At 40.7% G+C, this 21,713-nt stretch overlaps 1 protein-coding gene across 1 annotated transcript in view; it reads left to right on the forward strand.

Annotated features, from left to right (window-relative positions):
• The window catches only part of LOC103184376 (mediator complex subunit 13L), a 121,037-nt gene extending 100,188 nt beyond the window's left edge, over positions 1-20,849 (forward strand). Inside the window, exons 12-31 of the mRNA XM_007902331.2 lie at positions 975-1,077; positions 1,200-1,324; positions 2,233-2,329; positions 3,192-3,412; positions 3,660-3,865; positions 5,571-6,511; positions 7,872-8,051; positions 8,629-8,852; positions 9,465-9,657; positions 10,296-10,767; positions 13,886-14,105; positions 14,410-14,598; positions 15,390-15,613; positions 16,267-16,409; positions 16,627-16,785; positions 16,996-17,184; positions 18,196-18,371; positions 18,820-18,993; positions 19,794-19,900; positions 20,009-20,849. Coding sequence (XP_007900522.2) covers positions 975-1,077; positions 1,200-1,324; positions 2,233-2,329; positions 3,192-3,412; positions 3,660-3,865; positions 5,571-6,511; positions 7,872-8,051; positions 8,629-8,852; positions 9,465-9,657; positions 10,296-10,767; positions 13,886-14,105; positions 14,410-14,598; positions 15,390-15,613; positions 16,267-16,409; positions 16,627-16,785; positions 16,996-17,184; positions 18,196-18,371; positions 18,820-18,993; positions 19,794-19,900; positions 20,009-20,141 — 4,476 coding nt within the window. The 3' untranslated portion in view covers positions 20,142-20,849. The remainder of the gene's footprint in view (positions 1-974; positions 1,078-1,199; positions 1,325-2,232; positions 2,330-3,191; positions 3,413-3,659; positions 3,866-5,570; positions 6,512-7,871; positions 8,052-8,628; positions 8,853-9,464; positions 9,658-10,295; positions 10,768-13,885; positions 14,106-14,409; positions 14,599-15,389; positions 15,614-16,266; positions 16,410-16,626; positions 16,786-16,995; positions 17,185-18,195; positions 18,372-18,819; positions 18,994-19,793; positions 19,901-20,008) is intronic.
• Positions 20,850-21,713: the final 864 nt, after the last annotated feature.

Below are 21,713 nucleotides of genomic sequence, written 5' to 3' on the forward strand. Positions count from 1 at the left end.
GATGTGGAGCTGAGATGCCAACAGTAAAAAAAAAAGTCACCCTATCTGTGATTTAGCTATGGTAGTGCAACCGTGGGTGTCTATTTTAAGCTAGATGTTATTGAAGCCGTAGGCACGATGCGACAAATGTGATATCTGACCTCAAATCCTCAGCATCTGCACACATTTATAAATGAAGCATTGTCATGCTTCAACACCTTGGGATGTGCTTGATGACGCAGGCTGCTGTTTGGCCTGTTGTTTTTTTGCTCACAATTTTTGTGACTGCGTTTGTGGTGAAACCGTGTGCCTGTGGGGGGAGAAAATTACTTCAGGGAACTGTCAGACTGTAACTTGGGTGTAGCTGTTGGTTCTGGAGAAGGGTGTTCAAATGTTGATTTGCAACTTTTGACTGATTAATTCTCCATTTTTCTTGGATATATTTTATTGATTAAAAGCAAAGAACATCTTCATTGATGAACTTTCAATTTCTGATGCAGTCTTTTATTCTTCATCTTGTCATTGTTTAGAAAATAAATGGTCTTAAGTACAAAACAAAAAGTACAATACAGGATGGCGAGATAAGTATTCTGGAGTTTCGCTTGATTTAACTTCGGGATTGTAGGCCGAAACTTGGAAGTTGATTTCTCTGATGGGTTTTCTTTGGATTTGTTTTAAGACAAAACTTTAATTGAGGAAACTCAATTTTGTGGGCAAAAGTATATCCTGTGAAGCACTATGAACAGCTCTACGATGTGATTAGGTGCTATTATCACACCAGTTTGCTATTGTAAGATGGTTATGCAGTTTGCATAACAGCAACAAAATTGCATTTGTGTGGCACCTGTTATGGTGGGAGGACGTCCCAAGGTGTTGAAGTATAATATGTGCTAAAATGCAAAGTATTTCTTCCCTCAAGAAACACAGCAGTCTCCAATATCAGGGCTTTATCTATTGCAAGGATTATTATTATTACAATGTGTGCTTTGTTTCAGGTGGAAGATGGATTTAGTAGCAGGGAAACGCCACCTGGTCATGCTGGACAGTTGCCTGAAGGGAAAGATGCCATGTCTATTTTTAACACTGCTCCCAAATCAGGTACAATACATTCAGACACATTTCACGATGAATAAAGTGGTCGAAAAAAGAAAGATTTATCAGAGGTGTCAGTTTGCAGAAGTGTAATGCGTGCTAAAATGCAAAGTATTTCTTCCCTCTAGAAACACGGCAGTCTCCAACATCAGGGCGGACAGGATCAACTAGCCTCACGCGAGAGACTGACTTGGTTGTGTCTTTGAATGATCTGGACAATCTTTTTGATAACTCTGATGACGAGGAAAATGGGGTGAGTGCTTGCGCATTTGCAAAAATCAATACCATCACAAATAAAGCAACAACATTTCATGTTAAACAGCCATTGCTCATGAAATCCAAACATCGCCAATTGATTTTGGATGTTGGTAGCCTGTTTGACTAATAGATGATTGTCATTCTTGACTGCTATTTCAATAAGCTCAATAACCAAACACAGTTAGCAGTTAATAATCCAATGTTACTTGTGGATATGAATCGATCAATAGCACAGATCTGCACTAATGGACACCATCTGTGAAAATTGTTTTTACTTTTATAGCTTCCAAAATATTCTAGTATTTTTCTAATTAATCGGATTCATTAACTGATCAGTTATTGTTAGTTTTGCCTAAAGTGTTTCTCCAATCAATGTAGAAAGAGTTCAATTATTTTTTAGAACTCTTTCAAATTCACAATGATTTTCCCAGAAGTTAATCCCTGAGACGGAAGGTGAAATAAAATCAGAAAAAAATAAATTCACAGCAATTCTAAACAGCACCAGAAAGAGCAAATAGAATGGTTTTGTGTAAGGCCATTCATTCATCAAAACATTATACCAAAATCATTAACCTTTTTTTTTCCTTTTGTGTTTCGAGCATTTTACGCTTCTGCCAGTTAAAGGCGAGAAAAAATTTTCTTGATCCAATATTACATTAATCCCCAATGCAGCGCTGCATATTAAATCTGTAAAGATCTTTGCAACATCCAATTTTATAAAAGTAATCAAAGAGTTTCAAAGTAAGAATGTTGAGTAGTTGTGAAATCTGCTGATCTCGTAACATTTTCTGTACTGGCTTTAAGGTGGCTTTCACATGCCTGAACAAGAATTTTCCCTGAAGTGCTGGAGCTGAAAATCGGATTATGTTACGCTTTTATCAAAGCTGTTTCTGTCTGTTGCAGACTGCTTCCCCTGCCCGATTATCTAAACAAGTAGCTGTGGGATCAGAAGACAGGCCCATAGGAAAAGATGTTAAGACTACAGGACCTTATCCCCCAAGTAAGAGATTGGATTGTCAGTCAACGTTTTCTGTGCTCTGCTCGTGAGAAGGTGGACGGGGGAGGGGGGAACGTGTAATATTTTTAAAAAAAGATCTAATGGTCTGCTGTGGGCTATTTAAATGTAGTATTGCAAGAAAGACTAGAGTTTGCTATTCATTTTTATGAAGATGCAGTATTCATTCTGATCATAACCGTGCACTGTGCCAATGTTAAACACTTTGTACCAAGTGTCATAGTCGGCCACCTATCCCGTCAGTGTTGCTGAGCAGACATGAGGGAGAAGGGAATCGGGGAGTGGATTAAGAAAGTGGAGTATTTTCATCTGCGAGTTTGATTAAAGTTTGTGAGTAACCCTGGCACGTACGAGTGGGCTGATATTGCTGTATAATCCATGTACACGCTAAACATACATAGTTGTGTACCTCAACGTCCAAGTTCTTTCTTAAATGAAGAATAAACAATACCTTGACTTATTGTGGACTTGCCTTATTGTGCACTGGGCATGTCCCTTATGTCTAATCAGAGAGATGCTATGAGCGAGGTACATTTAGACAAGGTGCTTATTTTTATCAAACTCACAGGTGAAAAACTGAGTGGACTCCATAGGACTTAAGTCTCCAAACCAGCCTGGTGTAAGTCCAGTGCTCAAGTAACTGATTGAATTAGGATGTTTTGTTTCATATGTAATGTATTATGTTTAATATTTTTTTATTTTGTCGCATGATGTGTTGAGGTTATTGTAATCGGTTGAAACAAATATAGCAGTTTGTAGAAATTAATTATAAATGTTTTCTTTTTTAAAATAAAGTTAGAATGTGTGAGAATAAAGATCAGTGTTTGACATAGTTTGTTCATTGCAGCTGTGGCAGATCTGCAGAGAATGTTTCCCACCCCTCCTTCTCTGGAGCAGCATCCAGCCTTTTCTCCTGTCATGAATTACAAAGATGGCGTTAATTCTGAGATGGCAGCAGGGATGAACAGTGGGGACAACACAGTGACCAGTATGACTGCAACTTCATTCAGTGATTTCAAAATGGAGGTAGAAGATGGACTGGGCAGTCCCAAGCCCGAAGAAATAAAAGTTAGTATAGAGAGAGCGAGAGAGCAAAATATATAAAATACTGAGGCACTCTTATGCTACAATTGCTTTCCTGTTCTTTGTTAAATGTTTGCTAAAGGGTGTCTCATTTACTTCTGATCACACTTTGGAACATGCCGAGTGATGCATTATGTATTTCCTTTTGCATGTTTGAATGCTTTATGTCCTGCTCTTACTGTACGTCCCAGCATCTTCCCGATTTATTACCTCACTTCATGATGTGTTCCAGGATTTTTCTTACGTACATAAACCGCCAAAAGCGAAGGCTTTTGTTGGGTCATCACTGTTTGCACCACTGAAGGCACTGCCTAGTCAATGCCTGCCTCCACTGAAAGTACCAGAAGCCTGTGTGTACCGACCTTCGTGGGCTATCCCTCCCAAAATTGAACAACTACCTGTGCCACCTTCTGCTTCATTTTCTCGGGATGGATATGTGTAAGTGCTCGAAACCATTTTTTACTTAAAAGGCTGCAGGTGATTAACAAGATTGGGATAGGTTATCCTTACTTCTCTTTTGACATCACTCCTCGTGTGTACAGTTCACACATCTACACTCCAATTCTCTCTCCCCCCCTCCTCACACACACATAGACACCACACACACACACATGCAGAGCTTGTTGTACCACTTGAACTCCTTTCTGACATGGAGCCCCAAGACTCCCATCACTTTCCAGTAATTTTACGAGTAGACCATTGAGGGAATAGAAATAGCCAAATTGCTAGGCAATAGTAAACAACACTTTGGGGAAACTGCACTGATGCATAATCCAAGCATATATTTTTATATGAGCAAATGTATGAATGTGAGGGCCGAGCTTATTAACTGTTTGGGGCACAATTCCATGGCAAATCTGTTGAGTATAAATGGATATCCTTCCAACCATATTGTGTGTATTCAGGGCAAATAAATACATTTTGGTACAGCTAGGGTAAATTTTGTTTAAATTTGAAACAGAAATGCTCCAGAATACATTGACAGGGAAATGAATGAAGGAAGGATGTGGGAGAAGATTTACAAAATTTGTAGGAAGAAGGATCTACAGGGAACAGAGTACAAGATGACACAGATGGTCAAAAAAGAAATTGAGGATGTGAAGTAAAACATAATGACAAAAAAATCTTCCAGTGTTGTAACAAGAGACCAAGTTTACAACTCTAATGGACCCAAAGGAAGTTCAAAGTGAGAACAAAGAGATAGATAGTCATATGATATGTTCACTCTTTGAAAAGTTTAACCAGGCAGGAACTTTTCATGTCCTCTGTAACTGGTGTAATTGAAGTTTTAAGAGTTTTTTTCTTGCGATCTTGACTAAATCGATAAACCAAATTCATAAGAGTATTAATCCAAATCGACTTCCTGAGCAAACCAGCTCCTCCCAGCATAAAGTTGTCAGCGAGGTTTTTTTCTTTAAAATTGCAAACTTTGTTCAGTGTTTATGAAGACTTTTTATCAGCACCGTCTTAGCGGCATCCTGCAATAAATTGATTCAAAGTACAGTATTAAAAGGCAGTAAATTAATACTACCAAGTTTTGGAAAGGTTGGGTCTTTTATTGCTAGAGAAGAGATGCTTGGGTGGGTGGGGAACCTATGCGTTTAAAATTTTAAAAGGGTTCAATACGATTAACAGAAATGCACTGTTGCCACTGGTTAGGGAGTCCATTACCAGGGGCACCAATATAAGATAGCGACTGGGGGAACAAAAGGAATTTAGGATCAATTACTTCACAAAGAGGGTAGCGAGAGTGTGGGACTCACTGCCTGAAGCAGTGTTTGAATCAGATAGTTTCCATGCAGTCCAGAGGAAGTTTGACCTTCACATGAGGGAGAGGGGAATAGAAGGGTACGAGAAGGAGTAAAGGAATGGGTGGAGACTTGTGTGGAGTATAAGCACTGGCACGTACTGGTTGGGCCCAGTGGCCTGTTTCCATGTTGTACAATCTTTGTAGCTGAGAATTGAAGGGGCTCCATACTTCGCAAGGTTGTGGTTGACTCTATACCACAAAACTGTGATGAATGTTGCAGTTCTGTCATATCAGTCATATCATCGCTTGTAATATCTGCAAATCATGTTCTGTCATTGTTTTCTTACGTCTGCCATAGCAAAAAAAATCTCACAAACTTGTTCATTCTTACAGTAACGTGCCTAGCGTTGGGAGTCTGACAGAGGATTACATTCAAATGAACACTCCTCAAGTGAGCACACCTTTGGCAGTAAGTAGCACTGCACCTGCTAGTAACAGTGGTGCTGGCATCCTCCCCTCTCCAGCAACTCCTCGCTTCTCAGTTCCAACGCCTCGTACGCCACGAACTCCACGGACTCCTCGTGGCGGGGGCACTGCCAGCGGCCAGGGATCGGTCAAGTACGACAGCGCCGACCTCTGCTCACCTGCCTCCACGCCCTCCACGATGCGGCCACTGAATTCGGTGGAGCCGGCGACCATCCAGTCGATTCCACAGGCGCACAGCTTGTACGTGACGCTCATCCTGTCCGACTCGGTCATGAACTTCTTCAAGGATCGCAATTTTGACAGCTGCTGCATCTGCGCGTGTAACATGAATATCAAAGGAGCGGACGTTGGGTTGTACATCCCAGACCCGACGAATGAGGCGCAGTTTGGATGCACCTGTGGATTTAGCGCAGTCATAAACCGCCGGCTTGGATACAATGCAGGTCTCTTTCTGGAGGACGAGTTTGATATCTTCGGAAGGAATTCTGAAATTGGCCAAGCTGCGGAAAGACGATTGACTCTGTGTAGGACTTCTATAGTTCCCCAGGGGATCGATGGGTCTAAAAGGCCCCAAGATCCAACGTCAAACTTAGTTTTTCTCATACAGGACCAGTGTACAGGACCGTTCACTTCTCTAAGTTCTTTGGACTACATTTCCTTAGACAGACCAGCACTTCATTCGGCAAACTGGAACTATGACAAACTACGGGCAGACGGCAGCGATTCCTGCACGGAATGCTTCAACGCGCTGGAGCAAGGACGGCAGTATGTGGATAACCCCTCTGGTGGGAGAGTAGATGAATCACTAATAAGGAGCACAGGTTTACACCCGTGGCCAAATATTAATGGTGAGTTTTTCCACAGGATTGACATTTTTGTTTATTGTGCAAATGGTTCAGATTTAATTATTGTACCCTAATCCGCTAGTCAGGGGCATCCAGCCTTTTGGCTACTGAGGGCCGGATGCCCTATTTGAGAAACATCTGCGGGACGTACAAGCAATATTTTTGTGTTTGCCTTCAGAAACGTGACAGACAACATTTACGGGTTATGGAGTGAGCGTGTGGACCAGATTAAAACCCTGGCTTAGACTATTGACGTAAAAATATATTTTTGAGTTTCTGTCTGGCTGTAAGTCAGACATGCTTCTCTCCCAAAACGTGCTGAAGGCTTGCTTTTTGGCTATTTCTGGAGACCGGTGCATTCTTTGAGTGTTTCTTGAGGGGATATCGTGAACATTCAGTTTGAATGTAACTTGTGTTCCTTCAGAGAGGCTGATCCTTGTATATACAACAGAAAAGTGGGCAGTGAGCCTGCTGCCTCTCAGGCTTGTTCTGCTACTGCTACTTTTAGCCAGATGTTGAGTTGTTAGTGTGTCAAGAGTTACCAGGTGCGTACGTGTCGTTTTCTTTCCCTCAGAGGGAAAGATTCCAAAATGCCTGACCTCTGCCTGGCGCTCTCCCTTGACTTGCTTCCAAGATCAGGAACGATTGTGTTACGCATTGTAATTGTAAACCAACTATTTTTTTTAAAAAATCACTTCTGCAGCTCCTTTGCTGAGAGGAATGCAGTGGAGCCCAAGGTGCTGTTATTGTGCATCAGAAGACTACTGTTTAGCCCACAAAATATATGTGAAGGACTTTGAGACGTCTCGAAGACGTGATAAGGCGCTGTATGAAATGCAAGGGTTATTATTATTACTGTGGAGCACAGTGTAAATTCACTATTAAGGTCACCTTGTTTGGCCAAACTAAGTATATGTTTTTGGTTTAAAACATTTTTTTGTTTATCCTTCATAAAATGTTTCAAATCTGTTCCATAATGAGGAATACAAATTTCTGAAAATATTTAGATGTTTTCATAAAACAATAATTGCATCACTATCGGAACAGGGAATTGGCAAAATCTATTAAAAAATATAAAATGTTCTTGTGTCACTGGCACCTTGTTACCACTTTACGAGAAATATTTGACTCTCAATCTTGCTTCTAATGGGACGTTGTTACAGAGAATGTAACCATGTTGATCGTGTTTGTATCTTTTACAAGTAAACCTCAGAGATTCGCTCACAAAATACACAGTCAGTTCACTTTACAGTATATTCTGTGAAGCGCGTTGAGACGTCTCAAAGACGCGGTAAGGTGCTATATCAAATGCAAGGATTAATATTATTTGTGTAACTTACTTCAGTACTTTTGTCCCCTGCAGTTCTGGATGTGAGCGTTCTTTCATCCCAGGATGTGGTCCGCATGCTCTTGTCACTGCAGCCTTTTCTACAAGATGCCATTCAGAAGAAACGGACAGGAAGGACGTGGGAAAATATCCAACATGTGCAAGGACCTCTCACCTGGCAGCAGTTCCACAAGATGGCGGGCAGAGGATCCTATGGTAACGACCGGTTTTCATTATTTAGAAATCAATCCGTTTCTGTTTGACTTGATCCACTTTGCAGACATTATTAATTGTGCCTGGTTAATCTTAAAGTGATGTCACTTATCACCAAAGACTGTAGATGTGTTTTTACCTACAAAGGTTCACAGTCACTACATTTTACATTAAAACCCCGTGACATTGCTGTGCGCAATTGGCTGCCGCATTCCGCTTTACAATATATTCTGAGAAGCGCTTTGAGACATCTCAACATGATGAAGCACTATATCAGATGCAAAGATTATTATTGTCCTCCCGATGTGAAAGGCGCTATATAAAATGCAAGAATTATTTGTCAGAATATTTTTAAATATTATTAAAAAATAATTCATAAAGAGGCATCATAACAAATGACAACGGCAAGTCGGGAATAGTGATGGGCATATTTGGTCTAAAGTATTGGCAAATTTAAATATTTAAATGTTATCCTGTTGTCTTTAAATGCAATGTGTGAAGGAGATTGCAAGGAATGCAGCTGGTAAACATTTCATTGCTTAAGAAAGGAATAACATCTCATCCTTTTTGTTTTGTGCAGGTTCAGAGGAATCGCCCGAACCCCTTCCTATCCCCACTCTACTCCTGGGTTACGATAAAGACTTCCTAATGATTTCCCCCTTTGCACTGCCCTTCTGGGAGAAGCTGCTTCTGGAGCCATACGGTTCCCAGCGTGACGTAGCCTACATTGTGGTCTGTCCAGAAAATGAGGCCTTGCTCACTGGAGCCAAAAATTTCTTCAGGGATCTCAGCTCTGTGTATGAGGTCAGAATAAAGGCTTAACATTGTGATGTGCAGTAAAACTCGCATAAGTCTGATCTGTATAAAGCGTATAATCGCCCAAGTCGTAGATCTGCCCAAGTCCCCGTTCAAGAGTTTATGTTCTATGCAAGCTTGACATAACTCATACTTTGCATAAGTCATATTAAATGTATGATCCAAACTGATATGACTTATGTGGGGTTTATTGTGCTGATTTTTGTGAAGGAAATATTATCTGTTGCTACCCTCAGTCTCCCTACTTATTAACTAATTGCATCTTTACTTTGCTGGCTAACGTACTGAGTGTGTTTTAAAACTGAATATGATTTTAGCTTTATTTGTAATTTGAATTTAAAGAAACATTTTAAATCTTTCTGAACTGTGCCAAAGAGAGAAATGCACAAATAGATAACTTAAATCAATGGAATAATCATTTTAAAAGTTTGGTAGTTGACTTGATCATGGTCCATTAAGAATTTCAGGGAAATATAGAGGTCTATATGGTCTAGGAATATTACAAAAAAAAATAAAGCTGAGTGATAATTTGGTGAATTGAATGATGAAAAATATCTCAATACTTTTTAACTTGATTTTCTGTAACTTTCATATCAACAGACATGCAGACTTGGTGAGCATAGACCTATCTGCAAAGTATTGAGAGATGGTATCATGCGGGTTGGTAAGAGTTCTGCAAAAAAGCTTGCAGATGAATCTGTGGATGAATGGTTCTCTCAGGCCTGGCTCAGTGACGAGAATGACAATCTTGCCAAGTTGAAGCTTTTTGCTCAAGTCTGCCGCCATCACTTGGGTGAGTAATGAGGAATCTTCATCATTGTCTGAGAAAAGAGAATGCTGCATTCAGCGTTTCTGTAATCTAAAGGAATTATTTGTCAGTGCATTACATAAACCAAAAGGCTGGTGCTGACTTTGCTTAAATGCTAATTGTTCTACATATGCTTTTCAAATGGTCTAATTTATGTATATTTAGTTCTGGATAGTGCATGCGGCATTGTGGAGTCCTGTCATGTATTGTTTTGTGCGCTCGCCTCGCAAGCATGAGGACCTGGGTTCGATTCCTGGGCAGGGCGAAACCTTAGGCAAGTTTCCTTAGTCCGCAAGCCTCTGCTTACCTAGCAGTAAGCTGGAACCCGGTTGTTAGACGATTGGCAGATCGCTTTCTGGGGTAATAATCCTTTCAATAAAAATAATGATTTGGTCATTCAATCCACAACTGCTTGTGTGACACTACTGTGCGCAATTGCCTGCCGTGTTTCGCCCACACAATACACAGTAGATTCTGTGAAGCGCTTTGAGACATCTTGATGAGTGATAAGGTGCTATATTAAATGCAAGGATTCTTATTCTTCTCGTTATTATTAGTTACACAAAAGGAAGAAACTGATTTTTAACTGCATTTCCTAATTCTAACATTGTGCTTTGATCCAGCACCTTACTTGGCTACACTTCAGCTTGACAACAGCTTGTTGATTCCACCGAAATTCCAGCCGTCAGCACCATCCTCCTCTGGCAGCCAGGGGCCAGCGGCAGCCGGAAACGGTGGAGCCCTGCCAGCACCCGGGAGCACGTCTGCACCAGTGACGACCTCGGGCACTACAGTCACATCTACAATGAGCACTAGCAGCAGTACTGTAACTACCGGCAGCTCTGGGGTGGCCAGTGGATCATTGACCACATCCTCTACTTCAACCACCTCCACAACCACCACCACCACCCCGAGTTTACATCAGACAGGAACGGTCTCCTCCTCTTCGGGGTTTGGAGGGGCTGTCGGGGCAGTTCCGGTACAGAGTGGCAACTCAGGTAACAATGCAGAGAGACCGCCAGGAAACGTACCCAGTGGAGGTGGCGATCCCGAGACGACGCAGACCGCGGCTCAGCAGCAGGAAGTACAGGAGAGGTAAGGTGAAGCGGGGTAAAATTCACACTGCCATTGCAGTCAGTTCTGAAATGGTCGTGGGGGAGAGTGTGTGTGGGTGTGGCGGCTGAGAATTGATAAAACTACATGGTGATTTCTGCAGTGTACATCGCTTAGAACTTGCACTTGAGAGTCAATCGTCTCAATCCACGGCTGTTTGTGGGACCTGCTGTGCGCAATTGGCTGCCGCGTTTCGGCCACAAAAATACACAGTCAATTCACTTTACAGTGTATTCTGTGAAGCGCTTTGAGACGTCTCGAAGACGTGATAAGGCGCTATATCAAATGCAAGGATTATTATTATTAATTGGTGCGGTCAAAAGACTTTGCAAACAAAAGCTAAAGTTGCGTCACCACATATTATGCATTAGGTCCATATAACCCAACTGTAGAAAGTTTAAAATGTTTAAAGCTATCAGAGCTTGACCGATTCTTTAATTCCATTTTATGTTCTACATTACATCTAGTGCACACCTTGTTACACAAGTGTGAAGTGCTTGCTTCTTCACCACACAGTCACAATGAAGCTAGTATTTCAAATGTTCACTGGAGCAAAGTTTATCTCCTGCAGTAATAATACAGGTTTGCAGAGCAGATTTATAATTGTTTTTGAGCTATAATCTGAGTTAAACACGCTTTTGAAGCGTCTACTTTCCAACAGCTATAAATAATTTTAAAGGATCCTAAGCTATTGATTGCAAAATAAGGAGATTCCTAAAGCAGGGGACTGACTATTAGCCGGCAAGTAGTGTAATGTTGGCAGATTTGGCCGCGACTGGCATATTTGGAGTGTTCTGTGAATTAAAATTCTCTGGCTTGGATTCAATTAGAACGTTGTTTCATGTCTGTGACCTGCATTAGATCCAGCCTAGACAAATGTTTCACATTTTTGTAGCTTAATTTTTCACTGTCTTCAAACACTATGGAGTTTTAAGTTTCCTGTATCCACACTGTTTTCCTCCCAAGTCTCTCCAGGCCATATTCTAGTTGACGCACAAGGGTGTTTTTGGATGGCACTGGAAGGAATTCCCTTTTTTAGGAACATAGGAACAGGAGTAGGCCATTCAGCCCCCATTGAGCCTGTTCTAAAATTCTATTAGATCATGGCTGATCTGCCTTTGCCCCAAATCCCTTGATACCCTGACCTAACAAAAATTTATCCACCTCAGTCTTGAAAATTTGAATGGATTCCAGAATCCCCAGCCTTTTGGGGGAGAGAGTTCCAGATTCCCACTACCCTTTGGGTGAAAAAATACTTCCTGATTTCACTCAGCCAAATAGACTGCCAAATCTGACCCTGATATAATGCTCGCGTAAATACAAGCTCTGTCTTTCTGCTCCACTGTCAAGAGTCCAGCAGCAAGGCTTTGTTTTTCGGGTTTCTTGCCTCCACCCCTAATAAATTGCGCCGTACGACAGTACAATAGAAATATCTTTCTGGAAATGCCACAGAAACCTCTTAATTTATCAGTTTTTCCCAAGGGCTTCAGACCGTTTAACTTCAGAATGTTTTATTGGGTGATGAATGTTGTCTGAGAGTAAAGTTCTGTTCTAAGAAATGCTACTATTACCTGGCAAGCTGATGGATAGGTTCTGCTGTAGTGCACAATACCCGTTGAGTTAGAAATCACTTACTTTATCAAAAGACTTGCATGGTATTTAATACTCTTAAGTAAAAAAAAATAAGTTAATGTATTCATTTTGTCTTTAAGATGCATGATTGATCTGACATTGTAATTAAGCAATACATGGATAATAGAAGCCTCTTAATGAGATTAGCCCTTTAGCAAGTTGTTCTTATTGAACAAACACAATATAATATAGGCGTAACTGATGCTTCAGCATATGTTCCCATAGAAGAAATATCTATTTGCAAGTGTTCACTGATATAGAGGGCATCCGTTTTATGTGGTACTTGGGTGTCTATAGAACCTTTTGCAAATGAGAATGTAGTTAAGATTTTCTTCTGCACAATTTGATTCCTTCAATTAATTTGTGATAGTCATTCCAATCCTTGCTCAATCAATTTGGAATGTCAGCTTCAGTGCTTTTTTTCTGTACTCCAAAGCTGGAATCGAGCATGTGCTGGACTGTCTCCTCAAATCAAATGCAATATTTTTTTTGCGCTGTCCTACCATGTTTCTGCTTTTCGATTTCAAGATCCTCACACTCGTCTTCAAATCCCTTCACGCCCTGGCACCTCGCTACCTCTCCAACCTGCTTACTCCCCAACCCACTATCTGCTACCTTCGCTCGACTGGCTCCGGCCTCCTGATAGTCTCTGTTGCCCTCCCCTCTGTTCAACCATCGGTGACCACGCTTTCAGCCACTACACCTCAAAACTCTGGAACACTCTTCCTCTTTCCCTCCGCCTTGCCTCCTCCTTCCCTCGCTTCAGATCACGTCTGAAGACCTTCCACTTCGCTGTGCTTATGGTCACTTTCCCCCAGCTCGGCGTCACGCTCTGCCACTATCAAGCGCTCTAGGATGCTACCCTGTGTTAGGGGTGCTACCCTTCAATACACATAGGTCCATTTGCTAAAGTGGATTTTTATTTCCTTATAAATTTTAGATAGACATATAGGTTTCATGTATATGATTTTAATTTTCTTTTACAAAATCGCTCTCTTGGCTTCTGCCAGCCAAAATGATAATGTTAATACTTGTGTTAGATAAAGCTCAACTGACTGTGGGAATGGGTGTGTGTCTGTCCATGTGTGTGCATGTTCTACGTAATTTAATCCGAGGCCTTTGTCAATAATGCTCTGAAACATGGAGCATTGAGACTCCTTTTTTCCTGATCCAAAGGGAGATTCTTGGCAGACATCAGCAAACCAGTGGTGTGACAGATGGGTCTTGCATTTCAGCATTGTTGTCATGCCAATGTGCTGCGATACCCGTTAATTAAAACTGTTTGGAATTTTACAGTAATGTTCCCTGACAGTACATCATTGCTATTTTGCTCTAAAGCAAAGAGTACGTTGCATACACAAGATCAACAAAATGGTGCAAAAAAAAGTACAGGGTTATTGATGTGAGTGAACAATGTCAGTCCTCCTTTGTCACTGTATATTCTATTTTGTCTTTTCAATATTAATAGTACTACAGAAAGGGAGCGGATAGGAATTCCGACTGAACCTGAGTCAGCTGACAGCAATGCATACCCGCCAGCCGTGGTTATCTACATCGTTGATCCTTTTACATATTCCTCAGAAGAAGAGTCGTCTTTTACTAGTGTATGGCTGCTAGGCCTGCTACGATGCTACACAGAGATGCTGGATAATCTGCCAGAACATATGAGGAATGCATTCAATATCCAGGTAACCCGTCTTGAAACATGGGGGAGCTTGGTTTGCATAATTCTACGGCATTGGGTCAGTGTCAATTGCACAGACTCGTTTGCTTGAGAAAGCTACACGTGTTGATACTGAACACAAAACATTAAGTTAAACGCAGCTACCTACCGAATAATATAACTGTCTGCAGAATGTTTTACATCTTGCCATATATACATTTCACCAATCACATTTTTGTTTGCTTTGAAATCGTACTGTACTGTTTGTTGTACTACCTTGAGATCTGCAATGAAGACATGGTGTGTGGTTTTTTTTTGCTTTGTTTCAGATTGTGCCTTGCCAGTATCTACTACAACCAGTGAAAGATGATCACACCTTCTATATTCAGCACTTAAAATCACTGGCATTCTCAGTTTACACTCAGTGCAGACGACCGCTTCCTACACAGATCCACATTAAATCACTAACTGGCTTTGGCCCTGCATCCACAATAGATATGACCCTTAAAAATTCGGAGGTGTGTACTGGCTTGTCATTTCAATTTACTAAATTCGTACTGTTTTGTTAACCCCATTGACTTATCTGTATAATCATTCTGTGGAGTTTGAAAAACAATGCCGTAAGGTCAGGCATATTATCAATTGAGAGAAATGTACTTTAATGTTGTATTTTGCATTAAAGATTGTGTTTAATTGTAAGTGAAAGACCTAATTGATGAAGTGGTACTGAGTTTGGTTATCTATCCAATTAAATTTTTTTTTGGTATTTTGTTACCCTTATAAAAAGTTCAGTAGTAGAATTGCACATTTGGAACCTTGTTTTATAATGTTCTATTCAGTTCCTACTTACCGATGTATTGAGGAATATTCCTTCAAATAATTGAATTGATATACAATATACAGTTTAGGACATGACATGCGCAAGTGACTGTCAGGAATTTTGGAAGACGAACTGGATGGACTTTGGTTTTTCGTCTACAAATTCTTATGTTCTTAATTGTGGGGGTTTATGTTCATGTTGACTACCTGAAAGTAGATTGTCCTAAGAGCAATTGTGAAAGCTCATTTAGGCAATGTTTAAACCGCTTGTACCAAGATGCCATTCCTTGGCTTCAGGGTGCTTGAGAGGTTTTCTACTGCGTTTTTTTACCTGTCTCTGGTTTGCCTCCCTCCTTGCGAGGAAGAGCATAACTTTCTCCTGTTAACATGTCTTGAAGATAGCAAACTTTTCTTTAAATACATCTTATTAATGCTTCAGCTTGAGAAAGGGTGCTTAAAAATAAATAAATAAATCGTTTTACAATTTCAGCGTCCTCACCCTATCCAAGTTTACTCACCTCCTTATATCCTGGCACCAATCAAAGACAAGCAGACTGAACTAGGCGAGACTTTTGGAGAGGCAAGCCAGAAGTACAATGTGCTCTTTGTTGGATACTGTTTGTCCCATGACCAGAGGTGGCTACTAGCTTCCTGTACAGACCTCCATGGAGAGCTCCTGGAGACCTGCATTTTGAACATCGATGTGCCGAACAGGTAGGAATTCTAGTTGCCTCTAGTTAATATCAATGGCAAGCTATGAGGTTTTAGCTGGTCAGACTCCAGCAGTATCCCAGTTCACAGTCTGGGGTCCCCAAGCCTTGGCTCTTGCCAAGCGGCACCAAATATTTTCCGAAATTAGGTAAGCAAGATGCGTCCTTCCAGGAAGAGTGTGTGCATTTCCATTCCATCTTGTCTCTGGAATCTCCATCTGTGGGTGGGATGCATGGAACTCTTGGTTTGGATATTCTTAAGCATGGTGATGGATTTCCGCGAGTGTCAGACACCCGCGGAAACCTCTTGCAGTCTGTGAATTTTTTTTACTTTAAGCAAGCTAACAAAAAGTGCATAGAGAATGACTGCATGTGCGTGAACCACAAATAACACACTGAGAGCTTATGGCCACTCTGAATACCTCCACATAATTGGCTCGATGTACACTGAGTATGGTCCGTTCTTAACTGAAAGCAAATTGATTCAGATTGAGTTGTGTGAATTAAAAGCAGAATCCCCATCTGCTCCAGTGACATGTGCAACAGTGGTCTTCATGTTAATGATGCTCATTCTTTACGCATATAACAGCTTTTCCATTTTAAAAAAAAGCCAGATACCCAGCTGAAAATCTGAAGTGCCGCTGTGATGTGTTTCAGGGCAAGAAGGACGAAAGTGCCTGCTCGTAAAATCGGCTTGCAGAAGCTCTGGGAATGGTGTGTCGGAATCATGCAGATGACATCGCTGCCGTGGAGAATTGTAATGGGAAGACTTGGAAGAGTAGGTCACGGAGAACTCAAAGGTCAGTCGTGGTAAATCTAGGCAGTGACTATCATTCACGTACTGTAGCACCTCTGTGCATTGGAGGAAAAATTGCCAATGAAAATGTCAATGAAGTATCAAGCAGTCAAACTGTCCATTGAATCTGTTTTGTTGATACCACAAATGTATTGGGTTGACTGTTTTTACTCAGAAGGTTTTCTTCTTTGCGGGCTGATTTCTCCATGGTCTCTCCTTAGATTGGAGCATTCTCATAGGCCGGAGATCACTGCAGTCTACCAGTAAACAGTTGAAGGAAACCTGCAAAATGTGTGGCATATCTGCAGCAGACTCTCCCACGATTCTCAGTGCCTGCCTGGTTTCCTTGGAGCCACAGGGTTCGTTCGTTGTTATGCCTGGTACGTACCAATGTTTTTCTTTAAAACGATTTTCCTTTGTATATTCGGTTTATAAATCTGACAGGTTTGTTGCGTCTTAAATTTGAAGTCGTCCTTCGCACAATTTCCACAGTCGTTTTTAAAAAAAATCATTTCAATGCACGTTTTGAACTTGCGTTTAAATCTTCGCTCGGTTCAGAATTAAGTCGCCTGAACCTCTCTGTTTTTAAGATGCTGTGACGATGGGCTCTGTGTTTGGCCGAGGCACCGCACTCAATCTGCAAACCTCTCAGTTGAACACCCCACAGGACGCATCGTGTACACACATTCTGGTATTTCCAACATCTGCTGCTACTCAGGTGGCTGCTGCCAATTACCAAACTGAAGCTCTGGAAGTTCTTGGTTTCAGTGCTAATCCTGGTAAGTGTTTTTTCTGTATATCTCTCTCTCTCTATATATATATATATATATATTATTATTATATATAATAATAATAATCCTTGCATTTGATTGCTCTTTTCAAGTCTTCTTGACGTCTTAAAGCGCTTCGCAGAATAGACTGTAAAGTGAATTGACCGTATATTTGTGGGCGAAAAGCGGCAGCCAATATATATAATATATAAATATATATACACACATATATATTAGAAGTAGTTTTATGACATGCTTAACTTTGCAACCTTCAATGCATTGAGTGTGCTGCTTGTGGATCCTTTGGTTCCATCAGCACCTCGGGAAGTCTTCCCGACGTGAAAGGCGCTATACAAATGTAATTTTGTATTGTATCGATACCCCTTCAAAACGCTGAATCGAAGAGAGAAAAGAGTTCCTGTGGTTTTCTGGTCCATGTAAGTCAGCTTTCTGATCGAGGTTGTTAAGCAACATTGTTTTTGCCCACTGAGCCATTGAGGAGCGTTAACTTGCATCACATCGAGGGATTTAAAGCCATAATGATCACCCCCTGAATAATAATAATACTAATAATAATACTTTCATTTGATATAGCGTCTCATCACGTCATTAAGACGTCTCAAAATGTTTCACACATTATATTGTAACGTGGATTGACTTTATTTGTGGATTGTGGATGAAACTCAGCAGCCAATTGCGCACGACAATCCCACAAACAGCTATGTGTGTGTGGCAGTTAATGTGCATCGGATTGTTTATTTGACCACTTTGCTCAATCCCAGTGTGATCTTGACACGTAACAATTTGTGCTTTTGGATTCTGTCATTTTGGGGGGTGGGGGGCTTCAGTGATGCCTTCGGTATTTTCATTTGTCCTGCACATTCGAACATAACGTGCAAAGTAGGCTTAACTGATGATTCACAAGAATAGTGAGCTGTTTAAACAAGCTATTTTTGGCCTTTCATAGCCTTCATATTTTGCTTAAAGTCTCTTGTTTTTTCCTGCTTTTATCACAAACAGATGGTATGGGAATTCTTGATGAGGATATTTTTGCCGACGACCTGGACAATGACATCCGGATTCTGATCACCGGTAACCTGCACCCATCCCCCACCTCCTCTCCTGTGCCGTCTCCAGGTTCTCCAACTGGCACGGGTGCAGGCTCCCACTTCCAACAGATCAGTGAGGCTGGCAGGGTAAGCTGGCACGATCAAGCCTTGAGTCGCTTCTTTAATAAAAGTGTTAACGTCTATGGATCGCAACAATGCAGTGCTATTTCATATGGCACTGTAGCATTTATGTTTTATATTTTTGCATTGGATCCACAGTAAAACTCGCATAAGTCTGATCTGCATCAATTGTATAATCACCTAAGTTGTACATCTGCCCAACTTTGGTTCAAGAGTTTGTATTCTATGCAAGTTTGACATGGCTCCTACTTTGCATAAGTCTTTCTCGGGCTTTTACACAAGAGCTGTGTTTTGTCAATGTTTGATATCCATTCCCAAGTCTTAAAATTTGTAGCATATTGTAATACCTTATTCTTCATGTTTAGTTTTGCAAGCCATATATTTAAGCGTTAACAGACGAAACGTGTTACAAGCTAAATTGAATAGGTAAGATATATTTTATGTTTGTTTGCAGGGTCAGGGTGGGGAAAGGCTCCTCTCTACAGAAGCCCACGAGGAAGTAGCAAACGTACTACAGCAGCCACTGGCTCTTGGATATTTTGTTTCGACAGCAAAAGCTGAGAATCTTCCTCAGTGGTTTTGGTCCGCCTGTCCTCACGCCCAAAACCAATGTCCACTCTTTCTAAAAGTAAGTGCTCTCAACTTCTTGTTTTTGTGCATGTTTTACCCAGAAGTTCAGCCAAGGAACAGAATAGGGCTGTGTATTTCTGAAACATCGCCAATATACTCTGGTGTAGTGAAGCTGAACACGAGTCCACTAACACTTTCGAGGTTCGAGAGAGAGGAAGATGTTCTTATTCAATGTGAGCAGTGCTTAGTGGAATCATAAGGCCTCTTTTAATGGATGGGGGGGAAACGAGAGAAGGGGTGAGAGACTGGGAAGCGTGATTCTTCATACTTCTCCCAAGGAAGCATTGACCGTCATCTGAGAGTAGTATAAGATCGCACCCTGATAGACCGATAATTCTTTGCTTTGGTCATGCTTTGCGCTCATCCTGCTGTGAATCCCCACTTTTCTAGTGTGGGACCATCTCCTTCAGGTGATCTGTTCAACTCAGTGGAACCACTATTCTCAGTCCTTCCAAGGAGCTTGCGATCTCTGTTGCTGTAATGCTAATCAAAGAAAATCATTGAATTAGAAGCCGCAGAGGCTAGTGAATTAAGATTAAAGCACAGCCAGACCATGCCCCGTAGCCTGTGTGACACGAAGCTTGCCGGGTTTAGTCATGTTTAGTGTTTGGTCCAAGCTATATCTGAGATATCTATTCACAATTGAGAGTCTTGCAACTTGCGTTTTCCCATCATTCACACCTCTGTTGAAACCGTGGTGTTTGCTGCTAAACCACAGGTTGTTTATAGCTGAAGTGTGATTGACAGAGAATTTGCTGTCTCTCTCCCCCTGACCCCCACCTCACTCCCTTGCTGCAGGCCTCTCTACATCACCACGTCTCCCTGGCACAATCTGATGAACTGCTTCCTGGCAAGCACTCACACCCTCACCCTCTGGATTCCAACAGAACATCAGACGTCTTGAGGTTTGTATCAATATCACTGCATGTTAACAATGTGGCTGTAAGTCAACTGGTACTTTTAAAAAATATATATCTAGTATTGTTATACTGAATATCCTTTTGCCTTTTCAGGTTTGTACTGGAGCAGTACAACGCCTTATCCTGGCTGAATTGCAACCCTGCTACACAAGACCGGCAGTCCTGTCTCCCCGTACACTTTGTGGTGCTTACTCAGATGTACAACGCCATTATGAATTTGCTTTGAAGCTCAAAAGTCCTGTTCCACTGTTCTAACTCCCCTGTCCTGACCACGAAAATGAAGCTACATCCATCAGCCATTTATCAGTGCTCTGAAGATCTTTATAAGGGAAAGAAAAAGTCACATTTTGAGCAAATATAATTTCTGAGAGAATTGGAATTCACTCCTCGTTAATTCTTTCAACGCGTGAGCATCATCTTGCAATGAACTTTTCTCGGTCTTGGTGCATCAATGGCGTACATTATAAAGCTCTTCCACATCAATAACTTTTTGAATTTTTTTATGTTACAGCTTCTAAAACTACACTTGTCATCATTGCTACAACACAGAATTTATTTTTCATGATAAATTGTACATTATTAAAAAAAACAGTATTGTGAAATCGAGGAAAAAATATAGTGGGGGAAAATATCAACTAGCTAGTGCTTGTAAATGATATTTTATTGTGCATTTGGGTCGCCTTTGGTGACTTTCTTTGTAATGTAGATATAAACCAGATATATCGAAAACGTTTGTATCTATTGTGTACAGTGTAAAATTGAACAAATTGCAGTACTATTTTTCTTAATCAGAAAAATTTCACAAGGCCTTTTGAAGAGGAAAATCAAGATTGTAAAATTGTACAAAAAGTTAACTTGGTGAGAATTGTAAGTAGAAGTTTGTAATTTTTTCCATTTTATTGTCATTTTTCCTCTCCCTCTCTCTCTCTTCCCCCCCCCACCCACCCCCGTTTCCCCCCCCACCCCTCCCAGAATTCATCAGACTTGCAGGTGAAAATGGGTTGCTTCAATCTCAAGGCCATTTTTATCTCGGACTTTACTGATGAAGTTAAATACTCATCTTCTTATTTTTTTTGGAGGTGCAAAAGTTGAGGCCTCCATCATTTTATTTAAGTTTTAAGTTAAAAGATTCTGGTGAAGTAATATTTATAGGTTTTTGTGCAAAAAAAAATAAATAAATGGCAATAGATAAAATCCTATATTATGTACTTCAATGTGAGAAAGTTGTATGTATATTTCCCATGGATATGCATATTTTAGTTGTGGATTTTTAAGAAGTTTGAAGCATACAAGCCCTAGTTGAACAACGGAATTCATTTACAGAGGATTTTTGTTTTCTTCTGTTGGACAGCATCCGAGGTTCAAGGAGTGACAAACATACATACTGTTTGTCTACTGGCGACCTGGGTTTGCTAGCATGCTTGTATGTATATTTCAGAACATTTTTAAATGTAAAAGCTGTACATTTCACGCCAATATGAAGTTTTTTCTTCTGAGCATTTTGCTGTGGGCTTCTTTTATATAAAATAAAATAAGTGAAGTTCATTTTAATTCTGTATTGCTGAAACAAAATACACTAAAAGCGAGTTTGATAAAAACCTGCAGGCATTTTAATGTCATTCATATATCTTGTGGATGAGAGCTATACTTTTACACACTTTTTTTAGATTAATAAATTATTAAATTATCGAAATGCAATCTCCGGGTACATTTCCTTTTGAATAAATTTTGTAGCGATGGTTTGTAAAGGAACACATGACCATGCCTGAGAACTGGAGACTCTGTGAATGATTTCGAA

This window comes from Callorhinchus milii, unplaced genomic scaffold, assembly GCF_018977255.1.
Source record: "Callorhinchus milii isolate IMCB2004 unplaced genomic scaffold, IMCB_Cmil_1.0 Scaffold8, whole genome shotgun sequence".
Lineage (NCBI taxonomy): Eukaryota > Metazoa > Chordata > Chondrichthyes > Chimaeriformes > Callorhinchidae > Callorhinchus > Callorhinchus milii.